The sequence below is a fragment of the Phocoena phocoena genome, chromosome X, assembly GCF_963924675.1.
Source record: "Phocoena phocoena chromosome X, mPhoPho1.1, whole genome shotgun sequence".
NCBI lineage: Eukaryota > Metazoa > Chordata > Mammalia > Artiodactyla > Phocoenidae > Phocoena > Phocoena phocoena.
In genome coordinates this window covers 7,698,512-7,720,203 of record NC_089240.1, presented here as the reverse complement: position 1 = coordinate 7,720,203, position 21,692 = coordinate 7,698,512, and the positions used below count along the sequence as shown (strand labels likewise).

At 42.8% G+C, this 21,692-nt stretch overlaps 1 protein-coding gene and 1 non-coding gene across 3 annotated transcripts in view; both read left to right on the top strand.

Annotated features, from left to right (window-relative positions):
* Positions 1-21,692, top strand: part of MID1 (midline 1) — a 126,836-nt gene that overhangs the window by 51,067 nt on the left and 54,077 nt on the right. For both annotated transcript variants that reach the window (XM_065900416.1, XM_065900415.1), the window contains exon 3: positions 19,482-19,589. In XM_065900416.1, coding sequence (XP_065756488.1) covers positions 19,482-19,589 — 108 coding nt within the window. The remainder of the gene's footprint in view (positions 1-19,481; positions 19,590-21,692) is intronic.
* Positions 12,339-12,411, top strand: TRNAD-GUC (transfer RNA aspartic acid (anticodon GUC)). Its single transcript has one exon. It is a non-coding gene; the product is annotated as a tRNA-Asp (tRNA).

Below are 21,692 nucleotides of genomic sequence, written 5' to 3'. Positions count from 1 at the left end.
GTATATGAGAAACGATAATGACCACTTGACAAACTCCTACTGTAACCTCCTGACTTCAATATCCTAATGGCCCTTTGAGGTAAATGTCACCACAGAAATATGACTTGAAGCCAGACGGAACAAGAATCGGCCAGTAAAGAAATGGGTTGAATCCAATCAAGTAGTAAAGCAACTGGAGTGGTTACCCGACCTCAGCTACCCAAACCAGGTGATAGAGTTGAAAGACATGATTAAAAATTCCTAGCGGGAGCTCTCACGACCAGAAACATTCCCATCTGCTGGGGAATTGGAAACCCTGTCCAACCCATGATAGCGAGGGCCCAATGGGTATACATGAGTGGTACCGGCAGAACCAGTGAGCCTTCAGGTCTTGTGAATTATTCTCAAATCTTTGACTGTTAATCCTTGACCTGGTAACCTCAACTTCTTTGAGATGAGCAGTTTACTTCCTTAAGTAAATAAAGTTCTTTTTTCCCTCCTCCCCTGGAAGTTTGAGAGTGATGTTACAACAAAAAACAAAAAAAATGAAAACGTAAACAATAGGCATAGAATCAGTATTTTGGGTTACAGTTTAGGACTAAAACATACGTTTGTATTTTAAGGGTTTGTAGCGTTAAAGACAATATGACATACTACAGAAATTTGACAGGTTAGCTTTGAGATTCTAATCTGAAACATGTAATTTATTTTAGACCTCTGATTTTAAGGTGAAAGCATAAAGTCGTTTGTTTCAAGCCAACGTTAGAATGTTCACTAGAACTTGAGTTTCACTACATTGGTAAGTTTCTATTAGATTTCTGAGAGCTACCTACAGACTTGGGAAGGTTTACCTCCTTAGGGTTTTAATTTTGTCCCGTTAAGCATTTAAAGTGGTTGTAAAGTATATGTTACATTTATAAACGCAATTTAAAATGTTACAGGAATTTGGTGATAAAGATCTGAACAGTGATTACCTGAGGGGGTGAAAATTGACTGGAAGAGGGGCTTGAGGATACTTTCTGGGGCAGTGAAAACATATCTTGATTAAGCTGTTTGTTACGTTGGTTATCAAAACCGGTTGAATTGTCCCTTAAGATTTATTTATGCATTTCCCTGTATGTAAGTTTTAGCTCAGTTCTTAAAATGTGTACTGGAACTGAATCAACTAATATATAGATGGAAGTGACTGTTTAATGGAGTTGAGTCTGTTCAACTTGAGTTAATCAAACATTGATTCAGGGACCCCTGAGAGTGATTATTCTTGGTTTCATAAAATTTCTTGAATTTATGAATAGAATAACGAGATCCATAATTTCAACGTAAAAGCTTAAGGAGAACTGCATAGTGATTTGTTGATATAGGTACAGTCCTTGGGCGAGAATCCTCATGGCCTTTAAGCGCCCGTGTATTCCCTCTCCTAGTTGGTTGGACTCCTTGGGAAGCAGGACAGTATGTTTCCTTTCCTTAGAAAATGACCAGAAGGCCACTTGGAATTAAGTGGAGGGAAACCCTTTTAAACACCTCCACAGATGTAGTACGGATAGTCAACCTAGGTCTGAAGATGGTGACGTTTTCGATATCAGACTCTCATGATACACACACACACACACACACACACACACACACACACACTCACTCACACTCACACTCACACTGCAGCCTCAAAATCAGCAACTGACAGACATCTGAATTCTGTGGTCTCTCCTCTTCTCTTTCAAACCAGATTAGATTCACTTGTCACTGTCCTTTCGGCAAAGCCCATCTTGAACAGCAGCGGTGCTCTCCAGTTTCCCTCCCATCTCCCCTTCTCCTCACTTCATAACTTTGAGTGCCACCACAGTTTCAGAAGAGAACCCTAGGAAATTAAGTAAGCCTGGCTAGCTTCAAAGAGAGATGGTGCAGACCCACGAGGTGAAAGATGCAAAGGAAGTCAGTTAGAGGAACGTGAGGCCTAGGAAAGACCACACCCCCAACCCCACCAGAGTGAAGCCTCCCAATTCACTGTTCAGTCGAGATATAATGGGAGCCACATATATAATTTTAAATTTCCGAGTAAACACAGTTTTCAATAAGTAAAACCAAATAGTGAAAATTAATTGTACTAGACAATGTATTGGACCTGATATATTCAAAACATCATTTCAACACGTGATCAGTACAAGAGTGATTGACGTACGTGTTTCATCCTCACGGCACATCTCGGTTCACACTAGCCACATGTCAAGTGCTCAGAAACTGCAAGTGGCTAGTGGCTGTCACACTGGACCCCACGGTGCTAGAACTTCTGTAGCCCATGGTTTAGCCGTTAATTATGTGTGCACTTGGCATGTTTGCTAATTGTTTTCTAGTGCAGTCACTTTCTCGAAAAGGCAAAGTTCCCTTTCTCGTGTGGTAGGCGCTCAACAAGTCCATAGGGTTGCTTCGTGTATTATCACTTGTACAACGGTAACATCCTTATTCAGGGAGGGATAAGGGCATGCGCATTTCCTCTTACTTTGGTTCCTTAGCTACTAAGACTATTGCAAAGATCTCTGGAGAGCAGTAGCTTTCGCCACGTGTACTCTAAAACTCAGAGCTAAGAAGCAGGGACGGCATCAAAAGTTGAGTTTGCTGGCAGAATCAGAAGAATCACTGCATCAAGATCTGTGTGGTTCCCAGTTTTATAAATAGAGTTTGCAAGGGGAGAGTGTCGGCTTGTTTATTTTTGGTGCACGAGGTTCCTTCTTTTAGCGTGTTATCTGGAAATGAGGATGGCAAAGAGATGATCTCCTAGAGGAAGGTGATTTCTTTTGTAGCTCTGACATAGCCTCTATCTAACCTTAACGAAACAATGGCCGCCTCAGTGGACAATGGAAACGAATGCCATAGACAGTGAGTGCACACACGTGCTGACCTGGAGTCGGGCCCCGACTGCTTCAACAAAGGGTTGCTTTAATTTTTTGCAGAATAAAGTACTTTTTTCCTTCTGTTTTTCATGACATGGCCTTAAAGAATTCCTCATATTTGTGGTCTCAAAAAAATGAGAGCTATGCTTATGGGGCCTGCCTTTAAGTGTTCTATTAAACAATAAGAGGGCTTTGTTCTTGGTAATAAAATTAAAGAAAGCAGCGGTCCCATTACCTGGCAGGATGCCACCTCCTTGCCACCCCCGATCCTGACAAACGTAAACAGAGCCTTCTGTTGCCCAGGTAGGAAGGTGAGAAGGCAACAGCCGTCAGGTTTGTGTATAGAAATACAGCTGACCTTTCAGTTAATGGGTTGGTGGGTGGGAGAGGGAGAGAAATATATGTATTTAGATTTCATGCGTTTTCTTCTCCAGGCAACTTCGTTGCTGGAATTTAGACCCATTGCTCAGATTTAGACCCGTTCACGGTCCGTCGCAAACGGAAGTTTGTAGGTGGATTGTGGCCCCAAGGTTAGGACTGACCAAGGTTAAGATAGAAAGTGCTGTCGGATGCAAACTCCGTTTAGCTCTGCAAGGAGTCCTAAGCAAGTCACTGGAGCTACATATAGGACAGACTGGACGACCGTGACACCAGTGTCCTCTGACCTCTATGACAGCTCTTCTTTAAGGAACATCCAGCTAGCAGTCACTCCTTTCTGACTGTCAGTGCCAGGCCCGTAATGTACTCACCAGTCCCGTGTCCGCGGGCCTGAGAGCTTCCAGCTGCAAGAGGCTGAGACTCTGCCTGGGGGCTTTTCCCACCCCCACCCCAGTTAATTCCGGAGAGGAGTTCATGCCCACCCACCCCCCAACAGGCTTCAAGCAGCCACTGATGGGAGATAGTAGATAAATACCCTTCTCCTTCCCATCAGCTGGAAATAGCATTCTGCACTGTTTCCCAGAGTTACCCGTTGGGATTCATCTCCGTTTGGCCACAGTGGCCTTGGTGAAATCACACTTAACTGGCTGTATACGTTTCCTCCTATCTCACTTCCCCACACCCCTACTGGTATTTCCTGGTGACAACTAGTACTTCATCCTAGTCTCATGCTCCACTCCAAGGGGAACAGAGTCACAGACCTCCTCTCAAACGGAATGATAGCACCCAATCCATGTTCCCCGTGGTGACCATAGCTCAGTTGTTCGTTCTCTCTAAACTGTCCCTTTCACTGTATTTGAATAAATACGAATATTAAACACTGGGCATCAAAAATATTTAGAAATCAACCTCCCAGCTTCTGCTGGTATTCTAGAGTGACAACAACCAGACAAGATGGGGCGTAGTTAGTGCTTGTGGATATATCAGAAAGCCAGAACAAAGCTTGACATTTTCCAGTTATACTTCCAAGTGCAAGTCTAATCAGTGACATAATCAAGTCTGCTTCACTCACTGTCAGGAAGACCAAAGAGCCGGCCTCCAACCCCTGTTCTCCATAACTCTGCAGGAGAGCAGATGGCACCCACCCTTGAGTAAGTCAAGCCTGAATAGGAGTCCAACTTTGTATTTTTCCAGTCCATTGCTATTCAGGAATCACGGCACAACAGCTAAAAAGAATGCCACTTAATGAGAAATGACATGTAAGATTGAAAATGAGTAATGGAAGGTCATGGGATAAAAGCTTCCTCTTTCCATCAGGAACGACTTCCCTTCCCTGAAACATATCACCTCCATCCTCCCTGCATTCAACCATCCTCTTCCAGAAGTTACTTTTCAGCTCTGACCACAACGTCTAAAAGGAGATTTTTGCCAAACAGATTGGTTCAGAATCACTTCATAGAAAGTAGCACTCTCCAGAAACTTTATGAAAAGACTCGATAGAGACAACTGCCCATGACAGATTAACAGATTTGTTTTTTTTTTTCCTTTCTGTGTGCCCAACCCAAACGGAAGGGTGTAGAGCGCTTGTGTTCTAAAGTGTGTAATTAATAAGAGAAAGGAAGGGAGGAGTTTATTGTTTTTGAATGAATTATGAGCAACACCTTCCATTCTGCTTCTTCATTTTGGAACGGCTTTGAACAGAGTTACCATTAAACACAAAAGGGGAAGTCAGCGGCATTCATGCCAAGAATGTAAGCCTGAAGTTACTTGAGTGTAGTCGAGAAACACCTCAGGGCAAGAGCAGCATTTGGTATAACTGGGACAGAAGTCGGCAGGACATGGCGGGCAAAGTAAAAACCATACTGCAAGTGTGTTTTCACTTTCAAATTGAAATCCTATGAGTTCAGTCTTTGGGTCTGTTCATGCCCTGAAAGAAGAAAACTATTATTTATCAAGCGCCTATTAAGTGCCATAGAGTTTGCAGATATTTTCATTGAAAGTATGCAAATGAGAAAACATTCTCACAGAAATTCAACACATTTTTCACACCTGCAGCTCTTTCACGTCAAAGCCCAAAGGCTCCAGACTCCATAGACTCTTTTCCTCTGTGCTAGAGGTTGGCAAACTGTGCCCCTAGGGCCAAATCTGATTTGTCACCTGTGTTTGTAAGTAAAGTTTTATTGGGACGCGGCCACACCCATTTGGTTACGTATCATCCGTGGCTGCTTGCATATGACAACGGGGGCATCGAGTAGTTACAGCAGACACCTTCCGGTCCACAGAGCTACAATATTTACGGTCTAGCCCTTTACGGCAAAGTTTCCCAACGCTCGCTCCAGATCATGGAAGACTCATCTCCAACCCTCACCTCCCATTGCATCAAGAAGAATAAGAAATACATTCGGGATTTGAAAGTAACTCGAAAATTCCGGAATCGGTCCTCATGTTATAGCTTCCAAAGCTATTGTTTTGGTGAAAGATGATGAAGGATACAAGTTTTGATTCATGCTAGAAAGTCCCCAGGTAGTTGGCCCAGGCCACATGGTCCTAGAACATAAAGTGTTGATTGTATGTGGACATTCCAGATAAACAGAGCTCCTTAACCACAGTGGTTAACATTTATTGAGTAATTATAGTCTGCCGAGCATTTCTCAGTGGCTTTCCAGGTACTCATTCATTTAGTTTTCACCACAGTCCACCCCCGGGGTTTCTCCCGCGACACTGGTGACATTTGAGGCTTGGATAATTCTCTTTTCTAGCGGGGGCTGTCCTGAGCATCGCAGGATGTGTAATTAGCAGCGACTCTGACCTCTACCCTCTAGATGCCAGTAGCACTCACACACCCTCTCCCCTGCCCCCAGTTGTGACAACGGAAAATGTCTCCAGACATTACCATTGTCCCCTGGGGGAACATCTGGTCAGCCAGGTAGAAGTTGGTATTTTCTACATTATGCAGATGGGGAACTTGAGAAATGGATAGTTGAAGCAAGTGGCCGAGAACATACAACTGGTAAGGAAGAAAGACCTGGTGTTCGATCCCGGGAAGACTTCCTCGGGACCCTGAGTTCTGAACTCCTGCCTCCTCTAGCCCTTGTTCACTCTAAATCATTTCATCTCGGGACTTCCCTGGTGGCGCAGTGGTTAAGAATCTGCTGCCAGCGAGGGGGACACGGGTCGGAGCCCTGGTCCAGGAAGATCCCACGTGTGGCAGAGCAGCTAAGCCTGTGCGCCACAACTACTGAGCCCTCGTGCCACAACTGCTGAAGCGCACGAGCCCCAACTACTGAAGCCCGCGCGCCTAGAGCCCACGCTCTGCAACAAGAGAAGCCACCGCAATGAGAAGTCCGTGCGCCGCGACGAAGAGGAGCACCCTCTCGCCACAACTAGAGAAAGTCTGCGCGCATCAAAGACCCAACACAGCCAAAAATAGATAAATAAAATAAATAAATTTAAACAAACGAATAATTTCACCTCGTTAGACGATTTTGCTTTACTGCAGAATGACCGACATCAACAACATCTTGGATGGTCATGTTGCGTGTGCTACTCTTGGGAGAAAAATTCTTTTGTGGTGACGTTTCCAAGTTTTAGGCATTAGCGGTGGCGGGCGTTCTTGCCGGACACTTTGAATGTATCGTTACCATTATGTTTCGTTTATAGGAAGGCTTTTATTGCCTAGCTCACCACAGTGTGTTGCTGTTTTTGTTTTGTTTTTTTTTTTTGTTTCTTTTGCGGTACGCGGGCCTCTCACTGTCACGGCCTCTCCCGTTGCGGAGCGCAGGCTCCGGACGCGCAGGCGCGGCGGCCATGGCTCACGGGCCCAGCCGCTCCGCGGCACGTGGGATCTGCCCGGACCGGGCCACGAACCCGTGTCCCCTGCATCGGCAGGCGGACTCTCAACCGCTGCGCCACCAGGGGAGCCCTGTTGCTGTTTTTTTTAATGGCATCTCGATTCGTTATCCAGCGTTCAAGCTTCGTAATTTTAGAAACCTCAAGAAAAGAGGATTTATCATGAGGTTCCTGGGAGCTTTTTTTTTGGATCCCGTAGTGGAAATAAAACAAAATCCCATCTGGATAGTTAATATGTATAGTTGGTCTCCTCTGGGCCAAATCGTTTTCCACCACGTTACTCTACAGTAAAGGTTGGATTACATGTGGCTTCTATCCATGCTATCACTACTTCTCACCAAAAGCACTTGATGAAGGAATTCCATTATTTTTTTTTAAAGCCTTTCTTGGACTTTTAAAAGTCTTAGTGAAAAGTGTTCAATATTAAGTTAACATGCTAAATATTATATTTTAAAAGGTTATCCTGTACTCTAGTTTCTCCTCCAAAGACAGGGACCCTGGGAACGTGGCCAATTTTTCCTCTCTCTCATCTCCTTCAGCTCGGTCCACAGATATTTGACTTTGGTGTGAGAGAATTTTAGGATGAAGATTACATATAAACATATTATTGATAGATGAATTACAGTAATACAGTCTGCTTCTTCCTCAGCTCTCCTTGACTCAGTTTTATATACAAACTCAAATATTAGAATCCCTTGCATTGTTCCTTCTGGCGACTCTGTCTAACTTCTGCCCCAGGATCTGGAATGTTCATTACAGCTGCCTTGGACAATAAAACCCCAAAGCACCCTCAGATCCTCACATTTTTCTTTGCACCTGGCCAGCAGTCTGCAGTGGGACGTAGAGCCTACTTGCACACAGATTTCCCGGTACCCTCGTCTTCCTGGCCACATCCTCAGCTCGTCTGCCGCTCAGTGGTGCTTTAGTTGCTCCAGCCCTGGGCATACGGGAATTCACTCCTCCAGTGTTTTTCTTTTTGAACGAGACAGGATCGTTAGGGACACTGTGACATATAACAGTGTGAGATAATAGTGTTATTAAGATACAATAACACTAATCCCTTTAAGTTTGGATGCAGACTCAAAATTCCATATTCTTAGTAATAGAGAAAAGTGCTGTCGAGTTTAAACCATAGCAGTAGACCGTAAAGGGTTTTTTAAAAGTTTATTTTATCGAAGTATAGTTGACTTACAATGTTGTGTTAATTTCTGCTACACAGCAAAGTGATTCAGTTATACATATCTACACATTCTTGTTCACATTCTTTTCCATTACGGTTTATCACAGGATATTGAATGTAGTTCCCTGTGCTCTACAGTAGGACCTTGTTGTTCATCCATTCTATGTATACTAGTTTGCATCTGCTAACCGCAAACTCCCAATCCATCCCTCCCCCTTGGTGACCACAGACCTGTTCTCTAGGTCTGTGAGTCTGTTTCTGTTTTGTAGATAAGTTCGTTTGTGTCATATTTTAGATTTCACATATAAGTGACATCATATGGTATTTGTCTTTCTCTTTCTTATTTAACTTAATATGATAATCTCTAGGTCCATCCGTGTTGCTGCAGACGGCATTATTTCATTCTTTTTTATGGCTGAGTAATATTCCATTTTATGTATATACCACATCTTCTTTTTTTAGAAGATTTATTTTATTTTTGGCTGCCTTGGGTCTTAGTTGTGGCATGCAGGATCTTTGTAGAGGCATGCAGGATCTTCATCGTGGCGTGTGGTTTTCTCTTCTCTAGTTGTGGCGCACAGGCTCCAGGGCACGTGGGCTCTGTAGTTGTGGCACGCAGGCTCTAGTTGACGTGCACAGGCCCAGTAGTTGTGGCACGCGGGCTTAGTTGCCCTGCGGCCTGTGGGATCTTAGTTCCCCGACCAGGGATCGAACCCGCGTCCCCTGCATTGCAGAGTGGATTCTTTACCACTGGACCACCAGGGAAGTCCCTATACCACATCTTCTTTATCCATTCATCTGTTGATGGACATTTAGGTTGTTTCCATGTATTGGCTATTATAAATACTGCTGCTGTGAACATAGGGGTGCATGTACCCTTTTGAATTATAGCTCTGTCTGGATATATGCCCAGGAGTGGGATTGCTGGATAATACGGCAACTCTATTTTTAGTTTTTTAAGGAACCTCCATACTGCTCTCCACAGCGGCTGCACCAACTTACATTCCCACCAACAGTGTAGGAGGGCTCCCTTTTCTCCACACCCTCTCCAGCATTTCTTATTTGTTGATTTTTTTAATGATGGCCACTCTGACTCGTGTGAGGTGATATCTCATTGTAGTTTCGATTTGCACTTCTCTAATAATTAGCAATGCTGAGCTTCCAAAAAAGAGTTTTGACCTTTCTCGAGGTCACCGTCATTTGAATCATGGTACAGCTTTGCTTTTGCCAGGAGGACCAGTTCTAGGCAAATTTGTAAAGTAGACATTTGTCTTTTAAACCCCCAGTCTCGTTGGTAGTGATTTCAGGGGATCAAGGTTTAGAGTCTTAAACCAAAGGGGTACAATATCAAGAATACACTAATGGTCCACATCAAAAAAAAAAAAAACTTAAAAAAAACCCAAAGTGAATGGTGGCCTGTGGAATTGTGCAATGCCAGCACCCTGAAATAAAGTTTCCTTTCCCTAGCACATCGGGGTCATCCTCTCCTAAGCTTACTTCATTGTTTGCATTGGGTATGAATAGGAAGTGATCTAACAAGTCAGCATATCCTTTTCACAAGAGGAATTTAAAGGTTTAACTCTGAAAATCTAGAGGTTTTTAACACGCATATTAGTCCAATTCCACCTGTGCGAAGTGGCCAGCTATTTTTCTCCATTGATATTTCCTTATAAGAGTTCCCTAAAATATTTCTGAAGATGTGAAGGCCACACATATCTGAAATCTGATGGCATTATACCCTGCACTGAACATCTCAGTGGGATACAAGTCAAATTAAAAGAGCAGGGACTTCCCTGGTGTCACAGTGGTTAAGAGTCTGCCTGCCAATGCAGGGGACACGGGATCGAGCCCTGGTCCAGGAAGATCCCACATGCCGTGGAGCGACTACGCCCGTGCGCCACAACTACTGAGCCTGCACTCTAGAGCCCGCGAGCCACAACTACTAAGCCCGTGTGGCACAACTACTGAAGCCCACGTGCCTAGAGTCCGTGCTCCGCAACCAGAGAAGCCACCGCAATGAGAAGCCCGCGCACTGCAACGAGAGGAAGCCCACCCACAGCAACAAAGACCCAACGCAGCCAAAAATAAAGAAATATATTTGTTTTAAAAATTAAAGAGCAAGTTTTTAGAAATACTTAGAAACTTTACAGACTTCTAAGGAACATTTCACAGACACGTAGTACAATTTTTAGTGTGTGGATGTAATTAAATCCCTTGAACGTTTATATACGTATGACAAGACCAAAATAATAAATTGTCCATTTCACGCCACCCTTTCTGTGAAATACTGTTAACGCTATTACACCATAAAATTTAGCGGGGGGCACTTTTTACTGGGCCTGGCTAACCAAGTGCTCTGGAGAAAATAGCCAACCCATTTACGTGATCATTAACTAATCTGGGGAATGTGTACATGTAACTGCGTTTCTAAAAAAGGCAGATAAACTGTGCACCCAGTGGCAAGTTACATGGGACTGTGGCTGATTCTTGGTAGCTGATCCAAGCATGAATGTGGCCGGTGGCCCCGTGCTGAATTAGCTCTCAGGGCTACTACTAGGGTGAGACAGGAGCAGTGGCCTCACTTCATTATTCAACTTGCCAGTTTCTCTTTCACTGGGCTATAGTGGATCAGAAAGTCAGAGTCTGTCAAAGAGAAGCTGCAAAATTACCCTAGGAATAGGAGACAGTGGGTTAGCAACCCCCTACAAGCAAGACTCTCTTCTTCTGTATCTTACAAATTTCCCTTCCCATTCTACCCTTCCTGCCCCCCAAAAAGTTAGTTTAGGACAACTGTGGACACCCTAGATAGAAGTGATTTGGCTGAGGTCGCCCCACCAACAGATGCTAGAGCGGGGACTCAGACCCAGTCTAAGTGGCTGCAGAGCCGGCGCTTCCTGCTTAGTGCTGTGCCTCTTCTGTTGTCCCCATCCTATGGTTCTACGAGAGCCGCAACAAGAAGGCGGAACGTGTCTTGTTCAACCGCAGCTGGGTGCTGGCTCATTTTTTTCACGCTCTGAGCCTGTCTGCAAATGGATGTGAAAAGGCCCCAAGTATTGACGTGGAGGTCAGAAACGAATTTTTAAATGTTTGCAAGGAGGTCTGTTAAATCCATCATACTCCAGTAAAGATGTTTAAAAAAATAAAATAAAAAGACATTGCTAAATACAAAAACAAACAAAAAAGCAGCATCAGGAGTGCCTGCAGACACCCTTTCCACATCTTTTGACTGGTTCCTTTTCATCCCTCGAGAGGCTTGTCAGAGAATTCTTGTCTGATCATGACCACTATTAAAAAAGACCCTAGGGCCTCCCTGGTGGCGCAATGGTTGGGAGTCCGCCTGCCGATGCACGGGACACGGGTTCGTGCCCCGGTCCAGGAAGATCCCACATGCTGCAAAGCGAGCGGCTGGGCCCGTGAGCCATGGCCGCTGAGCCTGCGCGTCCGGAGCCTGTGCTCCGCAACGGGAGGGGCCACAACAGTGAGAGGCCCGCGTACCGCAAAAAAAAAAAAAAAAAAAAAAAACCCTCCTCTCAGCCGTGTTCGATCACATTACCCTCTGTGATTTCCTTTACACACGTCACGATCTGAAATTTTTATTTATTTCTCGGCTTGTTCAGCCTGCTGCCCTTCGCTTACATGTAAACTCTGTGATAATGGGAACTTTGTCTCTCTTGGGTCACAGAGTATGCCCAGCACTTGGAATCCTGGCTCATACACTGTGGGAACCCAGTTGCTGTTATTTGAATGAATAAGTGAACGGGTCAACAGCGGTATGTAGCTCTTTCACAGTGAAGGCTGCAAGTGTATTCTGAGAGCCGTCATGGCTTGAGCTTGTGTGACATCGGCTATGGTACTTCCAGTCTCTGAAAAGGTGTTCGTTAGGGCCTTAAAAAAGATAGGGTGATAACTCCGGAAAGAATAAGCTCTGAAAGAATTGGGATTAGATCTCACTTTAGAAGAATTTAATTTCGAGTATTTTGCAAAGAGACAAAGTTAGTACTAAAGACTAGGAGACAACGGTGGGTAGGATGACGCATTTCGCGGCAAGAAAGGAACCTGTAGGGACTTCCCTGGTGGTTCAGTGGTTAGGACTCGGTGCTGTCACTGCCGAGGGCCCGGGTTCGATCCCTGGTCGGGGAACTAAGATCCCACAAGCCGCATGGCACGGCCAAAAAAGAAAAGAAAGGAAGCTGTAACTCCAGATGTAGAGAAGATACATGGTGAGCACATGGCTGAGGCCATCACACAGATGAGGTGAGAGTGACCGAATTTCTCCTCATGAGGGGCTGATGTGATATTTACTCATGAGTGCAAAGAAGGTGAGAAAAAAAGTAGCAGGGAGGAGGCTGAAATGGGAAGAGGGCTCAGTTTTAAGCTATATCTTGTCCTGCGATGTGAAGGGCTCTATGGGATGAGCACCCTATTTCCGTGTGGTCCAGAGGTGGTATACAGCAGTTGCTACCACTGGCCAGCATTCCTAATGCTCTCCACCCCCCTTGTCTTCAGGTTAAGGACCAAGAAGGAGACTTACGACACAGAGGTAGAAGTGTAGGTCTGTAAAAGAAGGTTTGGCGGTTGTTTCTTGAATCCTTAGATTGGCCCTACTCAGAGCACTTCCATCAGCCTTCGTGGTTTCTGAATCAAAAGATGTGAATCAGAAATACAAGCTAAAATCATAACCAGGAGCTTCCAGTTTCCAGGGAACTGGAAACACCTGAACACGCTGCAAGTAACCAGTAAACCCTGCCATATTTTAATTAATAGCCCGTATAAGAAATGAAGTCCAATGAAATCATTAACTTTTTTTTGTTTTAAGTGACACATGAAACAGCACAACTGTGGAAAACTTCCTTGTACTGGAAGGATTTTAGAAATATAGGATAGCATTCAACTCATTTTACTGTACCTTTCGGAATATAAGAATGGTAGGGTTACAAATATTTGGAAGCTTCATCAAAGTGGGAAAAGAGATTCAACTTTCCCAGTTTCAAAGGAAGGTCACATCGGTATTCTTTGAAAGATCTAAGGATAATACTTGACCTAAAATGATCAGATGAGGGCTTCCCTGGTGGCGCAGTGGTTGAGAGTCCGCCTGCCGATGCAGGGGACACGGGTTCGTGCCCCGGTCCGGGAAGATCCCACATGCTGCAGAGCGAGCGGCTGGGCCCGTGAGCCGTGGCCGCTGAGCCTGCGCGTCCGGAGCCTGTGCTCTGCAACGGGAGAGGCCACAACAGTGAGAGGCCGGCGTACCGCAAAAAAAAAAAAAAGATCAGATGATATTCCCCAGTTTCTGGGAATTTCTGTTTTGGGATGACGGTGGTTGCAGTATCAGCTTTCTCAAAACATACTTGGCTCAACAAAGTAGATTTCAGTCCACTTTGTCGGTAAAACAAACCTATTCATAGTGAATATCGATTAGTCAGAATTTGGATTAAATTGAACCCCACGTTATGATGGTGACTGAGACACTTTTCCTACCATAGAGTAACCCAAATTGCAATGATTTTGAGAGTGAAATAGATCCCAAACTAAATCATAGTCTCTTAACAAAACTACTTCCCACTGCAGACAGTACTACCTCAGATCTGTGTATGGCTTCATAATGTAAGTCATTTCCCCATATATTATTCCTCATATCTTATGGTATTGTATTTACCACAAAAATCCCGCTTGACTGAGAGAGCAGATAATATTCACCTCATTTTACAAAATAGGACAACTTAGAAACGGACATACTCCTCCACTTTCTCAGTATCATCTACGAGCAGAGCTCGTACTCCATACCACATTTCATGGCGCCTACTTTAGAGTTACTAGCAGGGTCTTACTAGGTTCAGTCAAAACCAGAATATCTTCTTTTTCTTTTGGGGGGGGGGGATAGTTGTTTTACAGTGTTGTGTTAGTTTCTACCATACAGTGAAGTGGAGTTCTCCGTGCTATACAGCAGGTTCTTGTTAGTTATCTATTTTATACATATTAGTTAGTATATATATGTCAATCCCAATCTCCCAGTTTATCCCACCTCCCCTTTCCCCCCTTTGGTGTCCATACGTTTGTTCTCTACGTCTTTGTCTCTATTTCTGCCTCGCAAACAGGTTCATCTGCACCACTTTTCCAGATTCCACATATATGCGTTAATACACGATATTTGTTTTTCTCTTTCTGACTTGCTTCACTCTGTATGACAGTCTCTAGGTCCATCCACGTCTCTGCAAATGACCCAATTTCGTTCCTTTTTATGGCCGGGTAATATTCCATTGTATATATATATGTACCACATCTTCTTTATCCATTCGTCTGTCGATGGGCATTTAGGTTGCTTCCATGACCTGGCTATTGTAAATAGTGCTGCGATGAACATTGGGGTGCATGTGTCTTTTTGAGTTACGAAACCCAGAATATCTTTAACCAGAGAATATGTTAGCAGCCACTTCAAAACCTAAGGACCTCACAATGTGGTCGGTTGAGTTTTGACCAAGTGCTAAGACACTTCAGTGGAGGAAAGAATAGTCTTTTCAATAAATGGTGCTTGGGCAACTGGATATCTGTAAATATAAGGATGAAGTTGGACCCCTACTTCTCATAATAATACACAAAACTTAATTTAAAATGGTTTGTAGACATAAGTGTAGGAGATAAAACTTCTAGAGGAAAACTGAGGTATGAATCTTCATGACCTTGGATTAGGTTTCTTAGCTACAACACCAAAAGCACAAGTGACAGTAGAACAAGAGATAAATTAGACTCCATCAAAATTTAAAACTTCTGTGCTTCAAAAGTCACCATCAAGAAAATGAAAAGACAACCCACAGAATGGGAGAAAAGATTTGCAAATCACATAGCTAACAAGGGACTTGTATCCAGAATATATAAAGAAATCATACGATTCAACTATATAAGACAAATGGCCCAATTACACAATGAGCAAAGGATCTGAATAGTCTTATCTCTAAATTAGGTACACATATGGCCAAGAAGCACACGAAAAGATGCTCAGCATCATTAGCCATGAGGGAAATGCAAATCAAAACTACGGTGAGATGCCACTCCACACTCACTAGGATGAATAAAACAAAAAAAGACAGACAGTATCAAGTGTTGACAAGGATGTGGAGAAATTGGAAGCCTCACATACTTCTTGTTGGAATATAAAATGATGCGGCCCCTTTGGGAAACCGTTTGGCAGTCCCTCAAAAAGTTAAACAGAATTAACGTGTGACCCAGCAGTTCTACTCCTATACTCGAGAAGAATGAATACATATGCGCACAGAAAAATTTATACATGAATGTTCATAGCAATATTGTTTATAGTAACTAAAAAGTAGAAGCAACCCACATGTCCATCTACTAGAGAATGGATAAACAAAATGTGGTATATTGCTGAAATGGAATAATATTTGGCATAAAAAGGGATGAAGTATTGACACATGCTGTGACTTGGAGGAATCTTGAAAACGTTATGCTAAGTGAAATAAGCCAGACAAAAAGGATCGCATGGTGTTTGATTCCATTTTTATGAAATGTCCAGAACGGGCAAATCCATAAAGAGACAGAACATAGATTAGTGGTTACCTAAGCCTTGAAATGGGGTGGGTAGCAAGAATGTGGAGTTACTGCAAATGGGTATGGGAATTCTTTAGGGGATATCGAAAGTTTTCTAAAATTAGATTGTGATGATTATAGAACTCCGAATACACTCAGACCCACAAACCGTACACTTTAAATGGGTGAATTTTATGATATGTGAAGTATATTTCAATAAGGCTGTAAAAGAAAAAGAAAATCAACACCCTTCCCCCTAAAAAAAAAAACTTAAGACATATTTTTGTGTCTGTACAGTCCTGGAAAACCAACAAATCCAATACCTGCGTATTGAGTGCTTGTAATATGTCATGATAGCTACTTGCTTCACTTCATTTTACCTTGTCTCTTGTTGGAAGATCTTCTTCACCATCTGTTCATTCAACAAACAGTTTTTGAATGCCTATTCTGTGCCAGATATGGTGCCAGATGCTTGGGATAGATGCCTCATTTCATACAACAGCCCAAGATCCCTCCCTTCATGGAGCTTGCATCCAATTGGATTTACCTTGATTGTATGTTCAAGTACAGCTTAGCTCTGAGGGCTCATTCTAGGGGCCCATGGTTTCAATACGATCCCATCCTTTTCACAGCTCGGTTGTAGTCAGTTATTAAATTCAGTTTGAAGTCAAAAGAAATGACAAGAAATTTCTCGAGAGTAGTGGAGTTTCAAGTAAATATTTCCATAGATAGCTCAACTTACTTGAGAAGCCTCAGGGGGAACTAGAAATGATGACAGAAAAGTAATGGTAAGAGAAACTGAGCCCAGCGATTAACTCCCTTGAAATATTAGCCTGAGTTCCGCGTTCTGTGCTTGTCCATCAATGCATTCTTAATTCTTTCTTTTGTTTATGAAACATTTAGCAAGTATGTCTGTGTGCTAATCTAACACAGGACATGATCTCATAGTTCGCTGCAAACGGCCAGTGAGCACCATCTCCTCAATAAGGCAGTATCTTGAGTTGTCTCTCTGCCCTGTCTTGCAGTGATCAGGAATAAAACTCAAGGAATCCTGGTCTCTGGAAACAGGACATGATTTCTCTGAACAGCCATCAGTGAATTTTTATTCTGAACTCCTGACCCCACTTCCGGTTTGTGTCATTCATAGAGACTGAAATTACTCCAGTTAAAGAAAGTATCCCTAATCAAAAGGGCTTAATGACTGGGCCACGTCTCCTCCCTGAGTTATACTGGAGTAATCAGTGCTATTGTCGTTCTTTGTAACACTGCAGGCTTCTCCTGCGCTGTGTTAAAATCATAAAACTCACGCATGCTATCTCCATTTCCCACAGCTGTGATTTCTGGGTCTCTGTGTGTGAATAAGCATTTCAGAATTGTCATGAGATGGAGGAAATAGCACGTGCAGAGTATTTCCCAAGCCCAGTTGCCAAGAATGAGCTAATTTTAACCCTCCCTTGCATACAATGAGCCTTAAAAACTTCAAATACAAGCCATTCTACAACGATCTACCTTGCCAGGAGAATGGCGGGCTTTCACTGTAGAACCCCGGCCTTCCCGAAGTATACCAGAAGATTTAGAATTATGCTATAAGATTAATAAGATATTCAACCATCCTTTTCCTTTTTGATGTTTTTATAGTGATAAAATACAAAGTTCATGTCTGTATATAAAAGAAAAGTTAAATAAATGTAATGTAACCTTGCTATCTTGCTTTTGGAAAATTTGTCCAAAAGATATTGATGATAATCTGTCCTCCATAAAAGAATAATATTAGTTTTTTTCTAACTTTTTATGTTTAACAGTCTAAAATTGCACTTTCCTTCAAAATATAAAAGCAGGAACTGCAAATATATTTCAAGTGTCAGTTTTCAATCAGTTGGTAATAGCTACGTACATGGTGTGTTAAGAAAGATCCTGAGGGACTTCCCAGGTGGTCCAGTGGCTAAGACTCCGTGCTCCCAGTGCAGGGGGCCTGGGTTCGACCCCTGGTCAGGGAGCTAGATCCTGCTTGCTGCAACTAAAGATCCCGCACATGGTAACAAAATCGCGCGTGCTGCAGCTAAGACCCAGCGTGGCCAAATAAATAAATTTTTTTTTTTTTTAAAAAGCAAGACCCTGAGGTTCAGTATGGCTTAGCAAAAAAGACTGCTGTCATTGGATAATAAATGTTTTCCGGGGGTGCAAGAAGATAGGGAGTGGACATGTAAGTCCTATATTTGCCATCCCTGCATTATTGGAAGAAGAGTTAACATTTAAAGTATCTTTTCATAGGGAACACTCTTGCACTGTTGGTAGGAATGAAAATTGATACAGCCACTATGGAGAACAGTATGGAGGTGCCTTAAAAAACTAAAAATAGAACTACCATACGACCCAGCAGTCCCACTACTGGGCATATACCCTGAGAAAACCATAACTCAAAAAGAGACATGTACCACAATGTTCACTGCAGCGCTATTTACAATAGCCAGGACATGGAAGCAACCTAAGTGTCCATCGACAGATGAATGGATAAAGAAGATGTGGCACATGTATACAATGGAGGATTACCCAGCCATAAAAAGAAACGAAACTGAGCTATTTGTAGTGAGGTGGATGGACCTAGAGTCTGTCATACAGAGTGAAGTAAGTCAGAAAGAGAAAAATAAATACGGTATGCTAACACATATATATGGAATCTTAAAAAAAAAAAAAAGGTTCTGAAGAACCTGGGGGCCGGAAAGGAACAAAGATGCAGACGTAGAGAATGGAATTGAGGACAGGGTGCGGGGGAAGGGTAAGCTGGGACAAAGTGAGAGAGTGGCATGGACATGTATACACTACCAAAGGTGAAAGAGATAGCTGGTGGGAAGCAGCTGCATAGCACAGGGAGATCAGCTCCGTGCTTTGTGCCCACCTAGAGGGGTGGGATAGTGAGGGTGGGAGGGAGTCTCAAGAGGGAGGGGATATGGGGATATGTATGTATACGTATAGCTGATTCACTTTGTTGTACAGCAGAAACGAACAGAACATTGTAAAGCAATTATACTCCAATAAAGATGTTAAAAAAAGAAAAAAGTAGACAAATAAAAAAATATCTTTTCATGACAGATATAGAGAACAAACTAGTGGTTACCAGTGGGGAGTGGGAAGAGAGGAGGGGCAAGACGGGGTAGGGGAATAAGAGGTACAAACTACTGTGTATAAATTAGATAAGCTACAAGGATATATTGTACAACACAGGGAATATAGCCAATATTTAATAATAACTATAAATGGAATATAACCTTTAAAAAATGTGAATCAGTATATTGTACACCTGAAACTTATATAATATTGTATAGCAACTATACCTCAGTAAATTCTTTAATAAAATATGTTTTCGGGCTTCCCTGGTGGTGCAGTGGTTGAGAGTCCACCTGCCGATGCAGGGGACACGGGTTTGTGCCCCGGTCCGGGAAGATCCCACGTGCCGCAGAACGGCTGGGCCCGTGAGCCATGGCCGCTGAGCCTGCGCGTCCGGGAGGGGCCACAGCAGTGAGAGCCCCACGTACCGCAAATAAATAAATAAATAAATGAATAAAATATGTTTTCAGCAATTACCAGAAATATACTAGTCTACATTAAAAAAAGAGCATTTAACTAAAACAAATGCCAAATTAATGCTCACCATTTTATCTATCCCATAGGTCAATGCATCACGTCAAGAAGCCAAATTGATGGAGGAGTGTGATCTTCTTATCGAGATCATTCAGCAAAGACGACAAATTATTGGAACCAAGATCAAAGAAGGGAAGGTACGATTTCTAGGGCCGAAGGTTTTGTATTCTCTACCTAGAGAAGATATACGCCCATGCACTTCAATAGCTTAGGAAATAATGAATGACCCCTTCTTCTATATTGTCTATAATCTCCTCCTAAGTCTTGAAGACGTAGTTCAAAGCCTCTTGGTTGGCCATTTTTTCCTCCACCCTTTCTTTGTGTTACGGTCTCCTATGCATACCTGTAATACGAAGGCTGCTCCGTTCCCCAGCTCCAGGGCACAGCATGGAGCTCTGGTCTGTTGTAGCTACTGTTTTCCATCTCTCCTCTCTATGAGAAGGTGGGTTCCATAGAGGAAGAGTTCATTTCATATTTATTGCTATATCCTAGCAATCAAAACAGTATTAAATAAATGTCTAAATCAATCAGGCTTTATATACAGAAATTATGAAGTGTTTTCTCATGCTCTTGAGGGAATTTACACAGGTGTCAGTTTCATCGTGGCAAAACTCCTGTAGTTTCACTGTATCTTATACCCCTTTGTGGATATACAATATTAATAGTACTTCTTTGCTAATGTGTGTATGTTTAAAATTCCTATGGTTTTATAGTAAACTATATTCAAAAAGCAATGCACAAATTTAGGTTATATTCTTTATGGCCATCTTCTCCTTTATTCAAAATTCATTCAGAAATGTTGATAACTTAAGAATCCATCACTTTATTCTATTTTTAACTTAGTCATGTTTTTATTGAAATACTTACGATCTACTTTATTTTCCCCATTTCTCTGCCACCCTCACAAGACAATTTTGTAAATATCTAAAACTAGAAACATTCATTCCAGATCCAGTCAGTTCGTGAATCTCTATTATTACTGCTCATAACTATAATGACACGTATAGTTAAATCCACTTGGCAAGTATTTAGCACACAGATTACAACAGCTAATGTATGTGCTCTTCTCTGTTTTCTTCAGACTTTTAAAGGTGCTTCTAATATTGTAAAATGTTTTAGACTGCTTTGTCTGTATACATTGAAAAACATTTATACATGTACACTGTGATGGTGATCAGAAAAGTTGAAGTCAAATCAAATACTTCTGGAAGCTGTTCCAGTAGATTATCAAATGAATACACAATTCTTCCCTGGCCAGGGACGGACTCAGATGCATTGAACAGCTCCTTTCCCCCACATACAAATTATCCTGGAATCTGTACAGAATCTACTTCCTCTCCTGTCATCATGCACCATGTGTATTTCTCTTAATACCTGACGTCTTCCGGGTTCTCAGGCACGTGAGAGCCTGAAAACAGCTGTAATTAATTATTAACATACATGAGGAAGGTAATTTGTTGCCTTTACGTGGTCGTGTGCAGGGATCAGCTCTCAATATGCATATTACTTCCTTATTGCTGCTGGAACAGATTACCACAAACTTGGTGGCTTAAAACAACACAGATTTATTGACGCCTGACCTTTTGGAGGTCAGAGGTCTAAAATCAGTCACAACTGGGCTAAAACAGTGCTTTTTCTTTCTGGAGGCTCTAGGGCAGAATCCACTTCTCTTCTGGCTTTTAGAAGCCACCCACATTCCTTGGCTTGTGGTTTCTTCATATCACTCTGAGCATTGCACCCACCCTCAAATCTCTTTCTCTGGCACAGACTCTCCTGGTTCTCTCTCATAAGGACCCTTATAATTACATTGGGGTCAACCAGATAATCTAGGATATCCCCCATCTCCAGATCCTGCACTTCATCACATCTGTGAAGTCCCTTTGGTCATGTAAGGTAACATATTTTTAAAACTCCTGGGATTAGGATGTGGGCATCTTTGGGGGCCCTTACTCAGCCTGCAGTGACTCTCCGCCACAACTTCCTGGCCAGCAGGTCTTCCTTTCCCTTACGTAGCTTCCCAGCATGAGGGTTCCTCTCGTGAGCTAGAGCAAAGTAGCGAAGGGGTGTGTGTGTCCCCAGTTCCAGCCATGGTGATGCATGGGCTTCAGGCTCTCGTGCACCCACTCTACCCTGGACACATGTCCGTGATAGGGAACATAGTAAAACAGAAAAGCAAAGAGACACATAGCTGGGCCCAAAACCAGATAAACATCTCCGTGGGCCAGAAAGAGAAGAAAACT